The 21,976-nt window shown below is 39.6% G+C and overlaps 2 protein-coding genes across 5 annotated transcripts in view; one reads left to right on the top strand and one right to left on the bottom strand.

Annotated features, from left to right (window-relative positions):
* Window positions 1-11,972, top strand: part of CDK17 (cyclin dependent kinase 17) — a 74,735-nt gene extending 62,763 nt beyond the window's left edge. For all 3 annotated transcript variants that reach the window (XM_060279710.1, XM_035126752.2, XM_035126753.2), the window contains 11 exons: window positions 271-385; window positions 1,242-1,336; window positions 2,976-3,038; window positions 5,757-5,880; window positions 6,575-6,695; window positions 7,196-7,293; window positions 7,554-7,659; window positions 9,405-9,447; window positions 10,304-10,394; window positions 10,927-11,004; window positions 11,391-11,972. In XM_060279710.1, coding sequence (XP_060135693.1) covers window positions 271-385; window positions 1,242-1,336; window positions 2,976-3,038; window positions 5,757-5,880; window positions 6,575-6,695; window positions 7,196-7,293; window positions 7,554-7,659; window positions 9,405-9,447; window positions 10,304-10,394; window positions 10,927-11,004; window positions 11,391-11,428 — 972 coding nt within the window. In that variant the 3' untranslated portion in view covers window positions 11,429-11,972. The remainder of the gene's footprint in view (window positions 1-270; window positions 386-1,241; window positions 1,337-2,975; window positions 3,039-5,756; window positions 5,881-6,574; window positions 6,696-7,195; window positions 7,294-7,553; window positions 7,660-9,404; window positions 9,448-10,303; window positions 10,395-10,926; window positions 11,005-11,390) is intronic.
* Window positions 11,973-12,041: 69 nt separating this feature from the next.
* ELK3 (ETS transcription factor ELK3) overlaps window positions 12,042-21,976 on the bottom strand; it is a 48,908-nt gene continuing 38,973 nt past the window's right edge. For both annotated transcript variants that reach the window (XM_035127167.2, XM_035127165.2), the window contains exon 5: window positions 12,042-19,978. In XM_035127167.2, coding sequence (XP_034983058.1) covers window positions 19,880-19,978 — 99 coding nt within the window. In that variant the 3' untranslated portion in view covers window positions 12,042-19,879. The remainder of the gene's footprint in view (window positions 19,979-21,976) is intronic.

Below are 21,976 nucleotides of genomic sequence, written 5' to 3'. Positions count from 1 at the left end.
CAGACTTCCATAAGAGGTGGTGGTCTCTCTTTCCCTGGAGGTTTTTAAGCAGAATGGCTGCCTGCCATTTATTATTTAGTTGAGATTCCTGCATTGCAGGGGTTGGACTAGATGACCCCCCATTGTCCCTTCCAGCTCTACAAGTCTATGATTCTATGATTTTTAAAGTAAAAATTCAAAGTTTGGCTTGCATTTTTTTCTATAGCTGGAGAAGAACTCTCAAACAATTTTTGTGAGTGTATATATTTTGTCATTTTCCTTGCTATACAGGGCACCTATGCAACTGTATATAAGGGAAGAAGTAAGCTGACTGAAAACTTGGTAGCTTTGAAAGAAATCAGATTAGAACACGAAGAGGGGGCACCGTGCACAGCCATTAGAGAAGGTAAGCAGATCTTATTTTATTTTCTTGCATTTTATATGGTTCCACCAACTGGAACTCCAGTAGTATGACTTGTGAAGAAATGCATCAAATCCTGAACCCGAGGAGAAGGCCATAGCGGAATGGCAGAACACCGTCTTTGCATGCAGAAGATCCCAGGTTCGAAACCTGCCGTCCCCAGGTAGGGGTGGGAAAGAACCCTGCCTGGAACCCTGGAGACTTACCACAAGCCAGTAGATCAAATTGAATTCATGTGACACAGAATTCTGCGCCCTGCCCGTATATTTCTTTGCCAGAAATGCATCTTGTGACATTCCCAGTAGTTATAAATTATGAAGCATGCCGTCTTTTTGCTTGCTTGCCCAAGTGTCAGACATGAGAAACAGCTTCTCTTGAGCATAACCCTGTCATAGTAAAACAGTCTGTTATCTTGGTGTGACAGCAAATCTAAACCATGCCCCCCCACCACTTGAAATATGTGGCATTTCTCATTCTATATTTTATCTCTCCTCTCCTCTCCCCCATGACTTCCATATGCCCCCTTTTTGATCATCACAAGGTAGTTCCCTGGGGCTAAGCCGCTGCTTTTCAAGCCCCTGCAGATAAAAGTGTGCCTAACCCACTCACTCAGAGAAAACTCTGGGCCTTTGGATCCTTTGATTTCACCTGGAGAACCTAATTGTATTTCTGCCCGGATCCGTAGCACATGAACTAAAATAATGGTGTGTAAAAAATTATATATCTTTCCAGACAGAGTTATTTTTTAGTGCACTATCCATTTGACACGCTAATATCTGTACACTTCAATTTTTCAATTTATTTACCACTCCTGGCTATTAATTCTGTTCTCCTTTTGCAGTGTCATTGTTAAAAGATCTAAAACATGCAAATATCGTTACGCTACATGATATTGTTCATACAGACAAATCGTTAACTCTGGTCTTTGAGTACCTGGTAAGTTGTTTTCTTTCCCAGTCATATTTCTTGTTTGAATTTGTTTAACCCTAGGGAAGTATAATAATACTGTTTCAGTATATGTGAATTGTGGGAGGCAGCGGCGTTAATTCATTCATTCCGTTACCACAATTTCTTGTATGACTTGTAGGAAGGTTGTTGGGTTGGTTTTTTTGCTACAAAACTCTTTAATTTGAGTGTAGATTCAGGTAGGTAGCCATGTTGGTCTGACGCAGTCAAAATATATATAAAAATAAAAAAATTGTCCAGTAGCACCTTAGAGACCAACTAAGTTTGTTCTTGGTATAAGCTTTTGTGTGCATGCATACTTCTTCAAATACTTAGTTGGTCTATAAGGTGCTACTGGACAATTTTTTTATATTATTTGAGTGTGTTATACTTAATGCATTTACCTTCTAAAGTTTTGTATGTACTGCAAATGTACATCTTCCTCATATTCTGTTACAGAAACAGATCTGTTTAACGTCCTAAAATAGCCCAAATGTGTCCTTTTTGAAATCCAGTTGTTTTGTGCTCTTTGTTTTCGGGATTCCAGCTGTTGTGTTGTTGTTTTTTTCACACCAAGGGGGGGGCAAGGAGCAGTGCCGTTTCAGCACTACCTTAAGCTATTTATAGTATGACTTACCTTTATTACATTGTGCTGCCACTGTTAAAAAAAGAATATACAGTACAGACAATCCACTCTCGTGTTTGGGTGCCTAATTGGCATGCTAGAAAATGCAGTTTTTCTATATTAGAGAAGTTGGGCAATTCATCATATATTTGCTATGAGGACAAGGTGGAGACCTCCTAAAACTTAGTCTCTGTGCTGCTTCAGTGTCTGTAATTACAAAGATAAACCTGACAAGACAGGGTGATTCATAGGGTCTGCAACCTGGGGCAGAAAGGGATAGACAAGGGACTATCATTAATAGGATTCAGTGGTACAGCTTTGAGATTGCTTCAGGATCCATTTTTTGTGCTTAAATTGTTCATATTTCAGTAGCAAGTAACCAGGAGTTCTTCACGCTCGTCCAGGCTTTTCTGAGTTTGACCAATTGACTTTCATCCATGCTTTTCTGCAGTGATCAGTCCTGCAAAGTATTGGTTTGTGCTAGCTCATCAGTGTCTTTCTGGAACAACTCAGTTTTGGTTTCAACTAGTTTTGGGTATACATACTTCATTCTACCCATTCAAAACTGGTCCTACTAAGCTTCAGTTGAGTAATCTACCAATTAATGGTTCCAGTTTTAATCTGACGATATTCCTGATATAGATTGGCAGGGTTGTAGCTATCTTCCCTGAGCCTTTTAGATTGTATGGCTTAGATTCTAAACTCTGAAAACCAAAAAGGCCTTTTGCAAGGAGCGTCACACTTCTCTGGATTTCAGGCAATGTGCAATGGCAGTCAGAGCTTTGAGGCACAGCATCACCCAAGGTCATAATGATGGATGAAGCTGCCTACCTTTCAGATTTGGCCCACCAGGAGTAAGGAAATACTGTAAACATTTGGTCCACCAGCCAGAATAGGCACCTCTCTCTGCTCTAAAGAAATAAACACTTTAAGAAGTAGCAATGAATAAACATAACTTTGTATCCTTATTGTAGATAACGTAAAGCCTTATTTTTGTTTTCACAGGACAAAGATTTAAAACAGTATATGGATGATTGTGGTAACATTATGAGTATGCACAATGTAAAGGTAAGTCATAGTTGCTATTTTCCAACCATTTTGCTCTTTTTCATAATTGGTGCTCCTTAATATTTATATATTTTTCAGTGTATTTGTGAGGGAGCATTCCTATTTGCGTAATCCCCCATTTAGAAAGCAGGTTTAATTAGTAAACCACTGTGAAATTTGCATAGAAGCACTTTGCTTTATTGAAGAGAACCTCTTAACTGGCAAGTATTCAAGTTACATAGTTTTGCATGTAATTGCTTGCCTTTCAGAGGACCAAACATTTTACGTTTCTCAAGCAGGAGGTTATTTACTTGATGACTGATGGAGTAAATGTGGATGACCCTATAGCATGCCAGAATGACATAAAATTTGGCTATTATAAGTGTTCCAATTGATTTTATGCCCAAATTGTTATAACATTGCTGGACCCTTCCTTTCATAGATCCTTTTACTGTATTTTATTTGGTGTAGCAATCCTCCCATATTTTTTTAACCCATTTGATTTAGATCTCAAAATAATTTCCATTGGGAGGAAAAAACTGAACCTTTTAACCTTGGGTTGTGGACTGGTTTATCAAAGGGTGAAATGAGCAGCAAATAACTTTTAAAAATTGAGGCTGCTGCTAATATTTTGTAAGGGGCTTGGATTGATAACCTAAAGCCCTGCTATGGCATATGCAGTCATACCTCGGATCTCAAACGCCTTGGCTCCCAAACAAATTGGCTCGCAAACAATCGAAACCTGGAAGTGAGTGTTCCAGTTTTTGAATGATTTTTGGAAGCCAAACATCCAGCGTGGCTTCCAATTGACAGCAAGAGCTTCCTGCAGCCAATCAGAAGCCGCATTTTGGTTTCCGAACAATTTGGGAGTCGAACGGACTTCCAACTTACCCATCCAACACTCATGACTGTATGTCAGATGAAATAAAATCATTGTTTTTTAACACATGCAGGTTAACAATGAGTTGAAATAGTCTACAGGCCATATATTTGGCCCTTGCAGCTTATTCAGGACTTTTTAAAAAATCTGAATCCATTATTATTATTATTATTATTATTATGCCACTCTATATGTGCAGGTCTCAGGGTGGCTAACAGAATATAATCACAATATAAAAACACAGAATGCATAATCAAAATAAAAACAAGAACAGCCCAATTTAAAAGGGCATTGTCAGTCAACCAAAGACCTGGCTAAAAAGGAATGTTTTTGCCTGGTGCCTAAAGGTGTATATCTTCAGAATCTTTGTCTGCTAAAGAGCTACTATGCCCACCTGCTTGCATCCTTCCCTATCTCTTCCGTTTGGGGCAGGATTGTAGCATAGTGGTGAGGCATCTGCTCAGTCTGCAGAAGGTCCCAGATTCAATCTTTGGCATCTCTAGGTATTGTTAAGAGCCCACTAATGACCCCGCAGGGTTATTATGAAGGTGGTGCTGTGACTAAAACATTGAGTTCATATGTAGGAAGGCCAGTTTCAAGGCCCTGCTCTGCAGTTCCCTCTGCCTAATCTACCTTTTTCATAGGGCAGGAATGGGAGGATTAAAAAAAAATCCATGTATGCTGCCCTGAGCTCCTGGGAACAAGGGCAAGATTCAGTGACAAATAGAATATACTCAGAGTGCTCTGCGAATGATTAATAGCTGCTGTTCTGCAGCAGTCATCTTCTCAGAGCAGGATTTTTACCTTCGTCTCTTGATGCAAAAAATACCCACAGTGTGGGTGTAGATTGGGGACATGAAAACACTGATACTGAATATTCATGGAGGCAAACAAATGTAGGCTTCTGATTGGACATCTTGCTCTCCTTATCCCCAGCATTGAGGAATTAATGCAAAAGGGGGGGGGGTAGCCCAATGTGGTACGGTAATGAAACCCTTAAAAGAGAGCCAAAGAGAATAACAGTTGTCCAAACCCTTTTTGAGGGAAAAAGGGTTTGCAAAGCACGAGAAAAGCACCACAACCTTTTTTTGGTTTGCTGTTGTTCAAAAACCATTTCCCAAACTGTTCCACGGCAGAATTCAGCAGTGAAATGTGTGGCAATATGCCAAGGTATTGTGTGCGCGTTTCTCAGTCAGCTGATGAATAATAATAAGCTGGAGTGTGCTTGTTTCTCGTATGAAGAAATAGCTCTATGAGGACACTTTTGTCTTTAGCCAAGAACCTGCAGCAGCAGCAGCAGCAGACACCTGCTCAGACATAGAAACACACACCGAAAAGGAAAATATGGAGGATATCAAAGGGTTGATTCAAGAGGCAAATTCAGGCGAGAGGGGAAGGAACATAAGGAAACTGGCACGGGGCTGTTGTGGTATCTAAATCGAAGTTCTCTTGATGGGGAAAGTATGACAAATGTGATTAAAGATACATTGATATGCAGAGCTGCCTTTCATTTGCTTTAGCATGTCGCTGGGTTAACCTGCAATCTCCTTTTCACTGCATTTGAAATAGAAGACTGCAGTGTAAGGGAAGGTAATTGGAGGCAGCAATGAGAGAGGAGTATTATAAAAGAATTCACTTGAGTGATAAGGATAAGCTTGCTAATAACAATTAAGGTAGCTGGTACCTGAAAACAGCTTGCAGTTATAGAAGAATTTCTCTTTGTTTTCAGTGTACATGTTGCTTTTGGAGACTGGCAGTTACGATCAGATAATCAACCATGCAGTGGTTCCTTATCAGTTTTGAAAGTTTAATTTTGAATTAAGCTCTCTCTCCCTCTCTCCTTCTCTTTCCTTTTATAGTTATTTTTATACCAGATTCTACGTGGTTTGGCATACTGTCACAGGAGAAAAGTGCTACATCGAGATCTGAAACCACAAAATCTACTAATTAATGAAAGAGGAGAATTAAAACTAGCAGACTTTGGTATGGAGTGAATGGTTTGCTTCACTGAGGGGGTGGGAAATGTTCACTCTTTAGAAAATCTCTCATATAATCACATGCAATTAATTGTGCATATGTGCTCAAATGTCCACAGTGTACTTACTCTTAAGAACATAAGAAGAACTTGCTGGATCAGGCTGTTGGCCCATTTAGTCCAGCATCCTGTCGGCCAACCAGATGCCAGTGGGAAACCCCCAAGCACCCCTAAACTTTAGTTCAGTTGGGTTAAGCAGCTCTATCCTGTCGGTCAGTAGCACAGGGGCTGCACAATTATTGGGAGCCTCAAAAACCACCCTTTGGAAGCATTAAGCCACTCCTCAGAGCTATGATTAATTCCCTGTCCTTGGATACTGAGCAGAAAAGCACTTCCAAGCATGCGTATTTCAGCAAGTCGTGTAAATTTGGCTAACCTCACATTCAGATGCTGCTGACCTACAAATTCCATCCTCTCTGGCCGTTGGCCATGCTAGCTGGGGCTGATGGATGTTTGGACTTTAATAGCCCCTGGAGGGCCACGTGTCCCCCCCACCCTTGCTCTGATTCTTCTACTTAGTGTGTTCAGCAATATCTTCTGAACCACACAGAATGTCTGTAGAAGCACAATGCAATATAATATGGAATGCCAGGAGGCTTCAGAAGAGCTACAAGAAACTAACGTGACACTTTCTCATTGAAGGTTTGGCTAGAGCAAAATCTGTCCCTACGAAGACCTATTCCAATGAAGTTGTCACATTATGGTATAGGCCGCCTGATGTTCTCCTTGGATCATCCGAATATTCAACGCAAATTGACATGTGGTATGTCTTTCTCAATTACTAACCCATGTTTGCTTCCAGTGAAATTATACCTCCTACATGTGAATACGAAACTCAGTAATATTGCAGAGTGTCCATAAACATTTCAAAGCACTTCTTTAGTTTACAGCAGCGGTGGAGGGAGGCAGGCAAAGAATAGAAGAATATATTTTTATCCTGGGTTTAGTTGTAGCAAATTACTTAAGAAATCAACTCTGCAAAGGCTTCTCTATTTAGGAACTCTAAATGTCAGTAGTGACACTGATTGCGATCCATCAGGTGGAGAAAATTCCATGCATGCAATTTTTACCAATTGGTTCTTCTAGAATAAAGATAATGCATTACCTTATTTTATATTATCATTGTTTTGTTCTTACTGGCATGACTAGCACTATATGGGTAGGTCAAGAAAGCCAAGTTGTATTTAAGTACAACTAGACTGGAAACCAGAATGGAAACATCAGTATTTTTGAACTGTTATTTTAATTTTTTTCTGTCTGTAGGGGAGTTGGATGCATATTTTTTGAAATGGCATCTGGAAGACCTCTATTTCCCGGGTCAACTGTTGAAGACGAATTGCACTTAATTTTCAGACTTCTAGGTAAATAGATTTTGCTTAGCTTACAGTTATGGGTTTATCATGCTTTCTAAGAGGATTTCTGAAAGTGTTCTATAAAGAGAGGTGCTTTTATTTTTTTCAAATTAATCTATAATTTTATTAAATTTAGCCAAAATTTAGTTGCTTGCTTACCATCTCTTCTTTATTGCAGGGTGGGGGACTTTGGGTATAGATGCTATGTTTTATTGCTTGCATTTTGTTAGTCCATGTATGGGTGTAATTTGTTTTCTCTTTCAACTTAGGAACTCCATCACAAGAAACGTGGCCAGGCATTACTTCCAGTGATGAATTTAGGAACTACAACTTTCCCAAATACAAGCCACAGCCTTTAATCAACCATGCTCCAAGGTACTACAGTTATTTTATGTTGTGTTTGGAGACACTGGAACATGTTAACAAATCTGTGTAGGTGCATAGCATGATAATCTCAATTTAGAATCTGAAGCTAATTCAGTCGTAGTAGGTAGGTAGTAAATTTGTAAAATATCCGCCTTCTAATGAACTGGCAGTGACTAACCAGGAACGAGACCTTGGGGTCACAGTATGTAACTCAGGGAAGATGTTGACCCAGTGTGCAGCAGCTGTGAAATATGGCAAATTCCATACTAGGAATCATTAGGAAAGGAATTGAAAATTAAACTGTCGATGTCATAATGCTGTTATATAAATCCATGATGTAACCACATTTGGAATATTGTGTACAGTTTTGGTCGCCTCGCCTTAACAAGGATAGCTTGGAGTTGGAAAAGGTTCAGAAAAGGTTCAGAGGGTGGAGTGACTCCACTTTGAAGGAAGGTAGCAGCATTCATAACACTTTTTAGTTTAGATAAAAGGCAAGGTTTATATATAGGCGAGGTTTATAAAGGTTTATAAAAATGATGCATGGCATGGATAAAAGTTTTCCTGTCTATTTCATAATGCTAGAACTCCAGGAGATCCAGTGAAGCCAAATGTGGGAAGTTTCAGATAGAAGAAAGTACTTTAAAAAAACAAAACACAGCACCTAGTTAAAGCTATGGAACTTGCTTCAACAGGAGGCAGCGATGGCCACCAACTTAGATGGCTTTAAGAGATGATTGGACAAATTCATGGAAGAGAAGGCTATCAATGGCTATTACAACCATGATGGCTGCACTCTGTTTCCTCAGCTAGAGGCAGTAGTGCTTCTGAATACCTGGAGACCACAGGAGGGGAAAGGGCTCTTGTACTCAGATCCTGCTTGGGGGTTCCCCACAGGCATCTGTTGGCCACTGTAAGAGCAGGATGCTGGACTTGGCCTGATCCAGCAGGCTTTTGCTATGTTCTTATGTTCCTAAATCATAACAAATATTTTTTTGTCCCTTATGATAAAGTGGGAATGAACTCGTTTCTAGAACTTAAGCTTTATCGAATTTAAGACGAAGCACATAATGGAATGTGTTTTATGTTTCCTGGTTTTTCTCATCGTATTTGCCTTACATGAGTGTGTGGAGGCAGAGTCTAAGCACAGGCTGAAGGTAGCCTTATATAATAATGCATTTTAAAAAAATAATTCTGCCCAACATACCTTGATGGCAGCCACACTTAGCATGCGCCCATTCATTCTGCCGTTAGCTTTAGAGATAAAACAATGTACGATGGAACCTCAGGTTGCGAACGTGATCTGTGCGGGAGGCACATTCCCAACCCGCAGCGCTGCATCTGCGCATGCGTGTGACGCAATTCGGTGCTTCCGCACGTGCGCAAAGCGCGATTTAGTGCTTCTGCGTGAGTTCCGAAACCCAGAAGTAACCCGTTCTGGTACTTCCGGGTTCGGTGCATCCGTAACCTAAAAAGGCGCAACCCGTAGCGATCGCAACCCGAGGTATGACTGTACTGGATAGGCATATTGGCAGATGAGCATTGTTAGTGGAGTTGCATAATTAGAGTCCCATAGTCCTTGTTTGTGTATAAGTTGTTTGTTTTTTATTTAGCTCCACTTCTTGAGTGATTTGAAATTTGCAAAGCTCTCTCTCCACAGTAAACACATCACTTCAGTTGTTAGATTCTGCTTGAAGCAATGTTTTAGGAATGCTTAACTATTACATGCTAAACTTTGTTTTGTTTGTTTCCAGGCTTGACTCAGAAGGAATTGAACTGATAGCAAGATTTCTTCAAGTAAGCTGCTTTTCATTTTTTTTTTACTCTTTAGACATCTGTACTGAGCTTTTCAGATGAACACTGAAAATTGAGTTCAGTGGGTTACTTGATGGGTGATAAGAGTACAAAATTGATTGTGTGATCAGTTCAAACATTGACAAGAACACAGGCCAATCAAACCGAAATTTAAAGGTATTTGATTTAATTAACAAGGGTTCTTTGCCCCTTGTTGGAAACACTTTTATGCAGTGGTGGTGGCCTCCCTTCAAATTTTAGCTGCTCAGTGTTGAACCGATGTGTGGAGTCAATAATAGGCTGGAAAAGGACCAATGAACATGAAGTACTGTGTGTAGGTGTTTCATCTGACTTGGGAGTCAGGGATGCACTCCCTCTACATGACTGTTTGTTTGTTTAGCTTTGGGTACATTCAAATTTGGCTTTCTCTTTGAAAGTTTAGGTGGCTTCTCTGATGTGAAGCATCTTTGACTTGCCACTGGTGTACCAGCCGAAGCCCTTCCTAGACATAGTACTGAGGTAGTGTAGCCGTGGTTATCCACACTTTGGGAGTATCTCATTTATGTTGTGGTCTTATAACCACTTACCTGGGAGAAAAGCCCATTGACCTTCATTGGGCTTGCTTCTGCAGAAACATGTTTAGGATTGTAGTATTAGAGCTGTATTGGTGCTAAGCTTGAAGATTACTTCATTTGGTAAAAGAAATACAGCAGAAATATTGAATGGACTAAAGAGAACACAGCTATTATCTGTTTCTGAGTACCACTCAAAGAGTTTGCATTTAAATCCCTACTCAAAGCATGTGCACAAAAACTCAGCTATGATCTGGGAGGAAAAAAAAATCTTTTTGCTTTAACAGTATGAATCAAAGAAAAGGATTTCAGCAGAAGAAGCTATGAAGCATGCGTATTTTAGAAGTCTTGGAACAAGGATACATGCCCTGCCAGAAAGTAAGCAGACCACTCTGTCGTTGATGTTAGTTGGGCATTTGTTTGAGTGAGGTGACAGCTTACTTCCCTTCTTTCTGAATGTTCCTTGGATGATTGTTCCTTAAACCACTTACGCCTCTTAAGGCAGCACTGAGCCAAAAAGTTGTGTCTACTAGAGTCTGGTAGACACTTCACCCAAACTTTAGACAGAACTTTCTCTCACATATGCGATCCTTGCATCTATCAGGGTCAATAAAGCTTAGGCTCTTAGGTCTCCCTGCTCTTGTCCTGCTGCATTTGAAGGCAGCAATGGGGAAAATATTTATTATTCCTTTCTCCCTTTCATTTTTTGATTCCCTAATCTCTTCAGTGTTAGGAGCACCATTAGTAGTTCTAGCACTCCCCCCAAACTCCTTCACCCCCCCCCCGTATTTGCTTCTTTCTCACTCCATGTGGCAGTCATTGTGGTTTATTGCAGCTTCTGAGAACAGTGTATGTTTCTAGAAGAGAGGCTCTTAAGTGGAGGAAAAGACACTTCTTTATATTTTTTCAGGTGCGTCAATATTCACTCTGAAAGAGATTCAGCTTCAGAAAGATCCTGGCTTTCGAAACTCCACTTATCCAGAGACGGGTACGTAAGCGTCAAAGAATTGTTTTGGTTGTTTTTCAGGTCTGCGGTAGCTGGAGGGCTAGGAAACTGTAAAATCGACACCTTGTAAATGAATACTTGGAATTATTTAGATTTCTCAATCATGTGGTGTGTTTTTTAGCGTTTTGAAAGTACGGAGTTTTTGCTTACGAATTAAGCAAGGAACTATGTAGCTTGGAGATGCCTGCGCAGGTTCATTTCACGAAGAAGTGATAGGGTTGCTATAGGGATAAAGCCATACAGAAACTGCATTGCTTCTTTGCACTTCTGTTGCGATGCAAGCATTCTGACATCATGTGCTGCAATGGTTGGTAGGAGCCATAAACTTTGCTCAGATTCCTTTATACAATCCATGTTTTATGTTTCAGGGCATGGAAAGAACAGAAGGCAAAGCATGCTCTTCTAGAAGTCGGCCACACAGTTTCCAAGCCCAAGGCTGCCTTGCACCTATCGAGGACTCTGGCCTGAAGGCAGTTCCTTCCCTTGGTGGACTTGAAACCTTGTTTGTCTACACTGTCCTCCTCACAGTGCAGTCTTTTTATTTCTGACCTGCTGGTTATGTTTTTATATTTGTTGTCACAGTGTGACAAATTTTTGTACAGTCAATTTTACGGTCTCCTCTGCCATTAGAGCCAGTAGGTTACAACTGTTAATGTAACAGTAGCTGCAATTTTTGTGCAGGACTGAGAAACACAGTGCATTATTTATTGCGGAATCATTGCTGCTAAATAACTACTGTCTGTATAGTTAACAAACAATTGAACGCCTGCAGAAATTGCAGCGGCTTTATATAATATGTGAATGCATCTGTTTCTCCATGAATTATTGCTGCAGTTTTATATCTTATCTTTTCTCTTTTTTTAACTGCAATGTTTCCTGGAATGTAAACAAAGCTTTCTTGACTGTTAAATAGGTAAATTTGTCTTTTAATGCTCTTAAATTCATGGCCCTTCAACTTCTTATTTAATATTAGATGTAAAGTAACAAAACTTATTACAAAAGACCTTTTTTCAAAGCACTTAGTACAGACGTTGATCCGAAGAAGTGGGGGGGAAACAGTTCCTTTTGTTACATGCTATCAGGTTCCATGTCTATTAGTGAGGATTGGCATACAGATTGAAATTTGGTATTATTCTTGATGTTTATTGAATGACTAAAAACAAAATGATGGGAGCCGGGCGTCCCAACCCCCTACCCCATGCTTTCATGGCTGTTTTGTGTCAACATATTTTCTGGAAATCCACTGGAAAAATGCAAGTCCATACTAGAGAAGTCCATCACTTTTTAAAGCATGAGAACTTAGAGGGTTTTAAAAATCTTAGATGTTATCTGTTTTTTTTGGAGCTAGTCAACATGTTACTACTAAGCTTATGCATCTCAGTGAGTATCATAAATACCTCCTGGTGATAGTAACAGTATTTTTAAACATTTGTGTTCCCCTTTCTGGACCTATTCGTTTAGTGCATCTTCAAGAGGCTGTAAATCTTTATTAGTATATTTTGAAATGGTTATGTAAATCTTTGGCTGGTATATCATGAAAATAGTCATAGATAACTTAATTTTTTTTCCTGAAGTTCACTGTAAAACATTCAGGGGTCCTACCATTTCTGTTCAGGAAATCTTGTAGTTTATTATTGTTATTTAACAGTATTAAGTGAAAAAAATATTTTGTATGTTCCTTTAACTTTATTTGTGAATAGTGATTGTGGCATGTTTGGGGATGTTTTATTAATATTTCATGATACTAGTAAATTGAATTTGGGAACATTTTTTTTTAATTTTCTGGAAGAGATGACAAATTCATGTGTAATGGTGACTATTGGACCACTGCTGCTTTTCAGCATTTGTAAGCTGGTTTTACGTTAAAGAAGCCCTGTAGAGCTAACAAAATGCTGTTATTTCTAACTGATGGACCTGTATTAATATTGTACTTTTGAAAGTATAAATATTATATGGAAAATCCCCAATTGTGTTTGAATGTTTTATGACAAGCGTTCTACTAAATTGATTCAGTGAAGTCTGTGCGTAAACGAGTTTGTTCATGTAGATGAGATGTAGAAAGGACTTGATGTTCTGGACAGACGCCTGGCAAACATGCATTATTGCATTCTGATCCCTCCTTGAAGGAATCCTAGGTCTGGTTCGTGCCATGTTTTGTTGGATTAGAAAAGTACTGTGTCCAATCCTGGTTTGTTGGGAGCACTCAGACCAGAGCACTCAGACACCTTGGCTCAGCAAACTGTGGCTTGAAAAAACAGGAATTATTGTGTTAAGCTGGACATGCAAGTGGAGGGTGGAATGGGCAACAGTAAGCAAGGCAATGCAGGCTGCAGAAAATTTTTTAATAAACAATTGTTTATTAAACCAGGAACATGTTGTCTGATCCAGGCCATACTCTTCTGTTGTGTTCACTGTTTCTAAATCCAAGGCATGAACTGGCTTTGTACAAAGCATGGTGAATTCAATGTATCTGGTTATGTGTTGGTTACTTTATGTCAGTAATAAAAGTAACAGTAGATTCCAATTTAACATTAAGTTGCTGGGATAGCTCAGGGTCGTGTGTCTGATGAACAAAAGATTCCTGCATTGCAGGGGTTGGACTAGATGTCCCTTCCTACTCTACAATTCTGTGATTCTGTGTTTCATACCAAACAATGCAAAATGGTTCAGTCTCTGGTTACCAAGGGTAAAATCTACCTCAGGAGTAAAATAAAAAGTGGGTCAGTTTCAGCAAAGGCAAATAATTTGAAAATAAATACACCATGAGATAAGTCTAACCTACCTATTTTATTTGCTTGCAATCTACAGGTATGTGTCAATTTTTTTTAATACATTGGATGCCAATTTGCATTCTGTGTACTTGAGAAACTTGAAATAGTGAGATACACTTTTATACGAAATGAGCTGAAAAACAAACTTTTAGACTTCTGTTTCCCTTCCTATTGTTTCTTATTGAGCTGCTTGCATTTTATACTTGGACTTGTCAGTCTTCAGGGGTCAACAGTTCTTATAATGAAAGCCGAGACTCTTGAATGTCCATTTTACCTCAGGAGCTGCCCTTTGTTTTTCAGGAAAATGCTGTTGCTCCTGTTGATACTAGTATGCATGTCATCTCAAAGGGTCTGGTTACAATTTAGTTTTAAAGAATCTGATGCTTCTGTTTTGACAAAGTTTTTCATTAATTATTGTACATAAAGTAGTGCTGTGCTGAAAAATCTGCCCTCCAGTTTCTCAAAAGTTTTCTTGCTCTGTTAAAAGAGGCTTCCGTTTTTCTGCCTCATTCTCAGAGCACTTTAGAATTTCAGTCAGTGTCAGGTTTTTGACTGATCTTTTCTTTCTGAGGAGGCTGTGGGTGTATATATTTCTTTCCAGTAAACAATTCTCCAGCACTCTGTACCTTCCCTGGCTACCTACGCTTTCTGATCTGAAAAGGCCCCATCGAAGCAGTTACCTCATGATGGCTTCCCCTGCGCTTCGCCACCTCAGAGGTAAGGTAAGAGTCACAAAAAGCCTGCCCCCTGCTCATGGGAATTTCACCAAAAATCTCTCTTCACTTGGCTAATTTTTCAAATACATTTTCTTTTCTCATTAATGGATGGTGAACAGGTGGAAAGAATGCGGGAGGAATTTTTTAGTATAAAGTACCGGAAATGTAATTGTACGTTCAATAGTTAAAATGCAGGTATGAGATAGAGAAGGTTCCAAAACAAAAATCCTCACAGCCAGCAGAGAGGGGATTGAGAGAATTATTGTTACACATAAAAGGAGGGGGGGAGGAATCAAATAGTATGTTTCAATTGCTCATTACATTGTATGTAACAATCCAGGGTTTCTCATATATTTACTGTGTTCTGCTTTATGCTTAATAATGCTACTTGCTGCATATGTAATCTTTTATTTTTTTCCTAAAGAATTGTACAAATATTACTGATCCTCACAACAGCCCTGTGAGGTAGGTTAAGTAGATATTCCAATGTTTACAAATGTAAAGAGTGTATTAAAATAATCAAAGGACTTCTGAAGTGTAGAGGACATTTGTGTTGGGAAAGGAGGATAGCTAAATGTATATTTTAGGCTGTTTTTACGTTGCTCAGTCCATCATACCAGCCACTAAAGGAGATCTTCAGAAATGCAACTTGTAATTGCAAAGAGTTTTCTCATGTGCTTGACCTTCTCTGGACCACAGTATGTGTTAACTTGTATAAAAGAACTTGAATTATGGAGCACATTTAAAGGTTATGGCGAACAACTTCACTCAGAGGGGCAAAGCCCTTGCATAATGTGAGTGGGAAAAGAGTTATATACAACTTACTTTCACAGCTTTACTTAGCTTGCATGATTCTGAACGATGTACATTATCCCCAAGAGAAGGGAGAAAGACACATTTTTACCTTAATGGAGGGTCCGTATAGTTAAAGGTCCGTATAGTTAAAGCTATGGTTTTCCCAGTAGTGATGTATGGAAGTGAGAGCTGGACCATAAAGAAGGCTGATCGCCGAAGAATTGATACTTTTGAATTATGGTGCTGGAGGAGACTCTTGAGAGTCCCATGGACTGCAAGAAGATCAAACCTATCCATTCTTAAGGAAATCAGCCCTGAGTGCTCACTGGAAGGACAGATCCTGAAGCTGAGGCTCCAATACTTTGGCCACCTCATGAGAAGAGAAGAATCCTTGGAAAAGACCCTGATGTTGGGAAAGATTGAGGGCACTAGGAGAAGGGGACGACAGAGGATGAGATGGTTGGGCAGTGTTCTCGAAGCTACGAACATGAGTTTGACCAAACTGTGGGAGGCAGTGGAAGACAGGAGTGCCTGGCGTGCTCTGGTCCATGGGGTCACGAAGAGTCGGACACGACTAAACAACAACAACAACAAACAAACAACCTTAATGGAGCGCCAGCAATGAATGTTATTAAATGACATCCACTTTGACACATTAATGCAAAACCGCATCCTCTTGTGGCTGTTCTTGTGTCTCCCTCCATACTTCTATCCAGCCCAGACAATGAGAGCTCCGCACTTTCTGCAGAAAACATGAGTGCACAGTGTACTTTGGTGTTTTACACAGCAAGCACATAGGCACACCTGTATCCTTAAACATTTGAAGAGGTAGGTGTGCCATTCACTTTTATGTGTTTTGCTGCACAAAATGGCAGCATAGCTGCAGAAATAATTTGTTGGTGTGTTAAGCGGAGCTGCTGATCTGCTCTTGTTCTTCTGCTGCAGCATATTGCCACAAACCATGCAAAATTCTGATATCTTATTACATCTTTTGTTTGGGGGGGGGGTTTCCCCAATGAAGGTGTAAAAAGTAAATAGGGCTGCTAATAAGTTAGTTGATAAATATTCCATCATCCAATGAGACTTCACACTCTTGTTTCATTGTAGGACAAACTCCTTTTCTAGAGAAACCCAATTCTTTTCAGCACATGGTAGTTAAACAGCATGGGCCTTAGCAGAGACACAAAATTAAGTGCGGCATTTCGAGGCTTTTGGAAATACACTAGACATTTAGAAAGAGCAGTAAGCTTAGTAGCATGACTTCTACTGACTTGTATCTAAGGAAATGAGATTAGAATTAAAGTTGGTTTGGGTATGCACTTTATTATTTAATGTACATTTTCTGGTCTTTACAAAACTCATAAGCCCTCTTCAGTTCAGGGGAGTGAATACAAAGGGATTGCAGGTCCATTCTTACTTCTTCTTTTTTTACTTGTAGAAGCTCCCCTTGCAACTTAAGAACTCTTCTAAGAGTCTAAATCAAAGAGTGAGCTTTCATGAGTAGAAAAGCCTCTGAAACAATTGCATCTAAACTTAAGAGTAACCAATGCTAGCAGGGCAAGAGTTAGGGAGAGAGTAAAAGCATGCCCCCTCTCTACTCACTTCCTCCTTTCATGCAGGTAATGGCTAAAGAGGGATACAGAGCGGATCACATCAAGTAGTAAGAGCACCATGGCTGTTTGCAGAGGAAGAGTGAGATCCCAGTTCTTATGAAAATCAAACGGAAGGCTGCTTCAGTTATAACTTTTCTACAAGGAAAATCTTTTGACATCATAATGCTGCTTAAGAATAGCTAGAAAAGACAGGGCAGGTGATTTCATTAAATCTTGGTACATTTGACCTGGAAGGGACTTCACTAAAGTACCTAGCCTGCATTTGATGAAAAAGTGGAAGAATGAAGTCTTGCACTGTCAGCACACTTATATTTGGTCCTGCCACCAGAGAGAGAGAGAGAACTAGCACAGAGTGGTTGGTCTGTGTTTGCTTTTTCCCCTTATACCTTCTTAGTCGGAAATCACCGGTCTCACAGTTGGTATGTTAGAATGCTCTGGAAAAAAGAAATAATTTTGTCTTATTCTTCCCCTGTTAAAATTGCTGAGATGTGGGATAGTTCTTGCTTTTTATCAGGCATCCCCAAACTGCGGCCCTCCAGATGTTTTGGCCTACAACTCCCATGATCCCTAGCCAACAGGACCAGTGGTTGGGGAAGATGGGAATTGTAGTCCAAAACATCTGGAGGGCCGAAGTTTGTGGATGCTTGCTTTATATAACCAAACACAGAAAAGTGTAAAGCCAGGATAGAGAACCTGTGACCTGCCACTTGTGGCTGGACTCCAATTCCCATCAGTCCCAGCCATCATGGCCAGCGGTCAAGGATAATGGAGTTTAGCAGCAACTGGAGGGCCAACCCTGTTGTACAGATTATGCTTTGTCTTTAATCATTAAAACATCAGGATTTGGGGAGTTCTTTTATCAATCTCCATCCTCCTCCAGAATTTAAGCATACACTATACCTACAAGATGCCTTATGTTATAAAGCTGGAAGACAGAGGTCGTTAATAGCTGTTTTGATTGCTTGCAACAAATGGTAGACTGGAAACCACAATATTGAAATTTTGTGGAACATAATTGTGGAACATAAAACATGGAACATAATTGTAGAAGCACCAGGAAGACAGCAATGTAAGACCCTATGGAAGATCAGTGTGTTAAAATGTGCTATCCAAATCCCACTATAAACGGCAAATATAATTTAGTGTGTGAGAGTATATTCAGCAGTGATATGCTTTCCATTTAGAGAGCTTGATAGCTTTGGCAGTTGGAAATGATGCCTCTTGCAGAGGTGGAAGAGGATTGCTATAAGATGTAGAGGAGTGTATACAATACCGTGAAAACATGGAGAGGGCAGGATTAGTGGCTCTCTCTTCAGATAGCAAATGCTGTTCCAAAAAGAATAAATGATATACCTCACTGCAGTACAATCCTGAGGATATAAAGTGCAGTGGGAACCAGCTATAGTACAGTATTCCTTATTCATATTTTTTATTTAAAAGCACACACAGGCTTCAGTTTCATAACCTGGAAGACCAACAGTTTATTATTTCTGCCGGAGTGTCTAGCTCTTTCTCAATCATGGAACCAGCACTTTTCAAGTTAGATTGACTTATTAAAGTAGGCTTTATGTAGAGTAGAACTGGAGTTTGTATAAATTCTCAAATGAACTTTGGGAACATGACATAGGTTGGGATGTTTCATTTAATCTAAATATTTTCAGTGTTTAGATATAGTTAACATGTTCATAAAATATGCATGCATGAGATACTTCCAGAATACAGCTCCTGGACACAATGCTCTTTTTATACAATGCCACCCAGACTTATTTAATTCTGCTTTTGCGTTGTATGTCATCTTCAGGAAACTATTGTCATGATATTCTAGAAAGTGACACGAGCTCTATTTCTCCATCTTAAGTATTTTAGCTTTCTGAGGAGAACAAACACCTTGGTGTTATTAAATCACAACGTTCAGTAGTATTTTTTCTATACTAGCCTGTTACTGAACACATTACACTTTGTATTGTTATGTCTCACTCACTCACCGCCTTTTTTAAAAATAAAAAAAGTTATCATGAGGGCTAGAAACTCTTCTTAAAATTGTCAAAAACTGCCTAGTTTTTTAAAGCCTTTGGCCATGTGAAATGGGAGCCACTGGCTTCAAAGTACTGGAAAAATTAACTTGGGAGGTACAATACCTTGAGTATGGTCAGGAAAATGAAGATCAGGTTAAAGTTTCTTCAATCAATGAATACATGAAAATGAGTGGCACTGAGCAAGGTTATATCTTCTTAATTTAAGAATGTCCCTAAAATACATTGTAAATATTTAAGGCCATGTTCCTCTTATCACAGAGAAGAATTGAAGCACCTATATCTAAATAGTGTCCTATTCTTAAACACACTTACTGGCCAAAATATTTATTATGGCCCCACAGTTCAGCAAGGAAATAGGAGGATTCTTTATATAACTGGAAAGCACTTAATTCAAAATTACATGAATACACTGCACCATATGGCCTACCGCAAGGGTAATACTGAAATACTAGTATGGGGAAGGGGCTGCTCAATACTTGGTTCCTTTTCAATCTTTACCTTAATACTGGAAAATATATAAATCATTTATATAACATTATGCAAAAGAAGGCACAGCCGGTTATAGTTTATACAAGCATGGTGCATAATATGCAGAAATACAGGATTAAAAAGTTTCACATCCTTTAGATAATTGTCTTGAAATCTATTAAGAAAAGTACTTCATTAACAGTGTTCAACACTTGGAGAGCAAGGATATATAAAAAAATTGTAACTCATTTTAATGCACAACAGATTCTGATAAAAAAAACACTGTTTAAAAATGCTAAATAAACATCATACAAGTAGATCATTCATGTAATGAAAAGTGCAAACCATAGTAAAAGAGGGTTTCATGATGTCCTCCCAGTGTCACCAGAAAAATGAAACCCATCAGAATGGCTGTGTAAAATCCAGTTTGTGAGTGAGTCCTTTAATTTGCTGAGACATCAGGATTTATGAGCATTTGGAGACAGAAGAACTGGAGAAGAAGTCCCATCCAAGCTGGGAATTGGCACTGGGATGTGACCATTGAGCAGAGTTGGAAACTGCAAAAGGGGAACAAACGAGAAATATTTTATTGTCTTTAAGATGTGCACTAAGGTTCAATCCAGAGATAACACTAGACACTAAACCAGCATCCCCAAACTTCGGCCCTCCAGATGTTTTGGACTACAATTCCCATCATCCTTGACCACTGGTCCTGTTAGCTAGGGATCATGGGAGTTGTAGGCCAAAACATCTGGAGGGCCGCAGTTTTGGGATGCCTGCACTAAACCATAAATGTTTTTTTTTTAGTTTACCAAATAATTTTAAGATGTGCTCTCTTAAGCCACTTGCAGCCCTTGGCCTAATTTCATGCAGATGGCAATGAGTGGGGAGGGGTAAGGGGCATGAGAGAGAGAGAGAGAGAGAGAGAGAGAGAGAGAGAGAGAGAGAAGGGGTATCCCATCCACTTTTCGTTCCAGCTGCACCCTCATAGAAGCACAGTCTGCATCTTAACTGCAGCCCAAGCAGCCATTCTGGCACAGTCTTTATTGTTTCACCGATGTAAATAGGGACACTTCTTTGAGTAGAAAAAGTGACTGTGGGAGCATGTGTACCCAAAAATAATGTGGCCGAAAGCTCTTCCCCTCCATGGCACTCTTCTAATTCTACTCTACAACCGAATGTCCTGTACTGTTTTAAAGAAGCGAGGGTGTTAGTTTTTGCTAAAGGTACACTAGAAAAATGTAATTGTCCTGTAATATGCTATAATCAACCAAGCATGTGAAATGGCAGGCTGTGCATGGATTTAATTGCATGGGCATTAGAAACAAGATGCAATGACCCAAGTCAGATACTTAACTTCAGGAAACCCTCAGGGGTAGGGGGCAGAAGAAGAAATGAACCTCTAGCAACTCAGCCTAATAGGTTTTTTGTAAATAGAGACATTTGTAATATATGTGTTCAGCCTTCCTGCAATTATGCAAAATGCTCTGATTTGCTTAATACATTAATTCTGCAATCAATCATAGCCTTGTGTCTTTATTCCTTCACTTGCCGTGTCTTGTGAGAGTCCCAGCTCTTCAGAATGAGCTCTCTTTGTGTGTTTGTGCACTGCCTGACACGAAGGGCCCCAGTTTCTTCCCTAGAACCGCTCAGTTGCAACTATTGGGCAAATAATATGCATACAAACAATGGTATGGATTCTGGCTGCAAAGCGACATCAGCCAGTGGGATGTTTGAGATGCTGGTGAATTCCAGCCGTGCTTCCCTGCTATTGTTTTAGACCTTTATTGCAGAGTGAACTGCAGCTTTGAACAAGTCTCTCATTGCCCTAATTATACTGCAAGCTTTCAAACCTAGAGTAAGTTAATTGCATTCCTCAAGAGGCTCTGCCAATTAACCTGATCCAGTGAAGTAAGCTGGATGCAGGACTCTCCTCGCCCATCTGCTGGGAAATAGAAGTTGTTTTACCTGTATACCAACTTAAGAGAAATAGTTTCACCAGTCCAATTCCTTTGGCTTGTGTGCCAGAGTAGCGTGTCTTTATTTTCTGTAACAGCACCTGCATCCCCCCCCAATGCATAAGTTTATTGAAGTCACCTGAGCAGCATTGTAATGCCCCATTTGTCGCTTTCCAGCCCTTTTTTTTTTTGGTAAACCAAAGCACACTATTGGCTTAAGCTTTATAAATAAATAAAATATGTCCTCAAAAGGATCTATGAAAAAAGATAAAGCAAGCTTACTTGGAGTGTAAGCTTGCCCCCCCCCCCAAATCTCAATATTTTTTTGGAAGGAGAAAATCTGCATCCTATGTGTAGACAAAATTTGTTTTGTAACCCCTGTCCAGAACATTAGTTGAGATTTCAGCACCCTGCCCATCCACATATTCTCCCAGATACAAAACTTGCTCTCACAATATGAAATGCTGTACTTTGCCCTCAAAGCACCCTTGATCAGGAAAGGCTTTACCTGTGAAGATGGAAGTGAGTGCAGTGAGCCCTTTAAAGAAAGAAAAAAGTCAACTCCTTGGTGAGTTAGATCAGGTTCAGGCTCAGCGG

The sequence above is a fragment of the Zootoca vivipara genome, chromosome 10, assembly GCF_963506605.1.
Source record: "Zootoca vivipara chromosome 10, rZooViv1.1, whole genome shotgun sequence".
Taxonomy (NCBI): Eukaryota; Metazoa; Chordata; class Lepidosauria; order Squamata; family Lacertidae; genus Zootoca; species Zootoca vivipara.
This window is presented reverse-complemented; position numbering and strand designations above follow the sequence as displayed.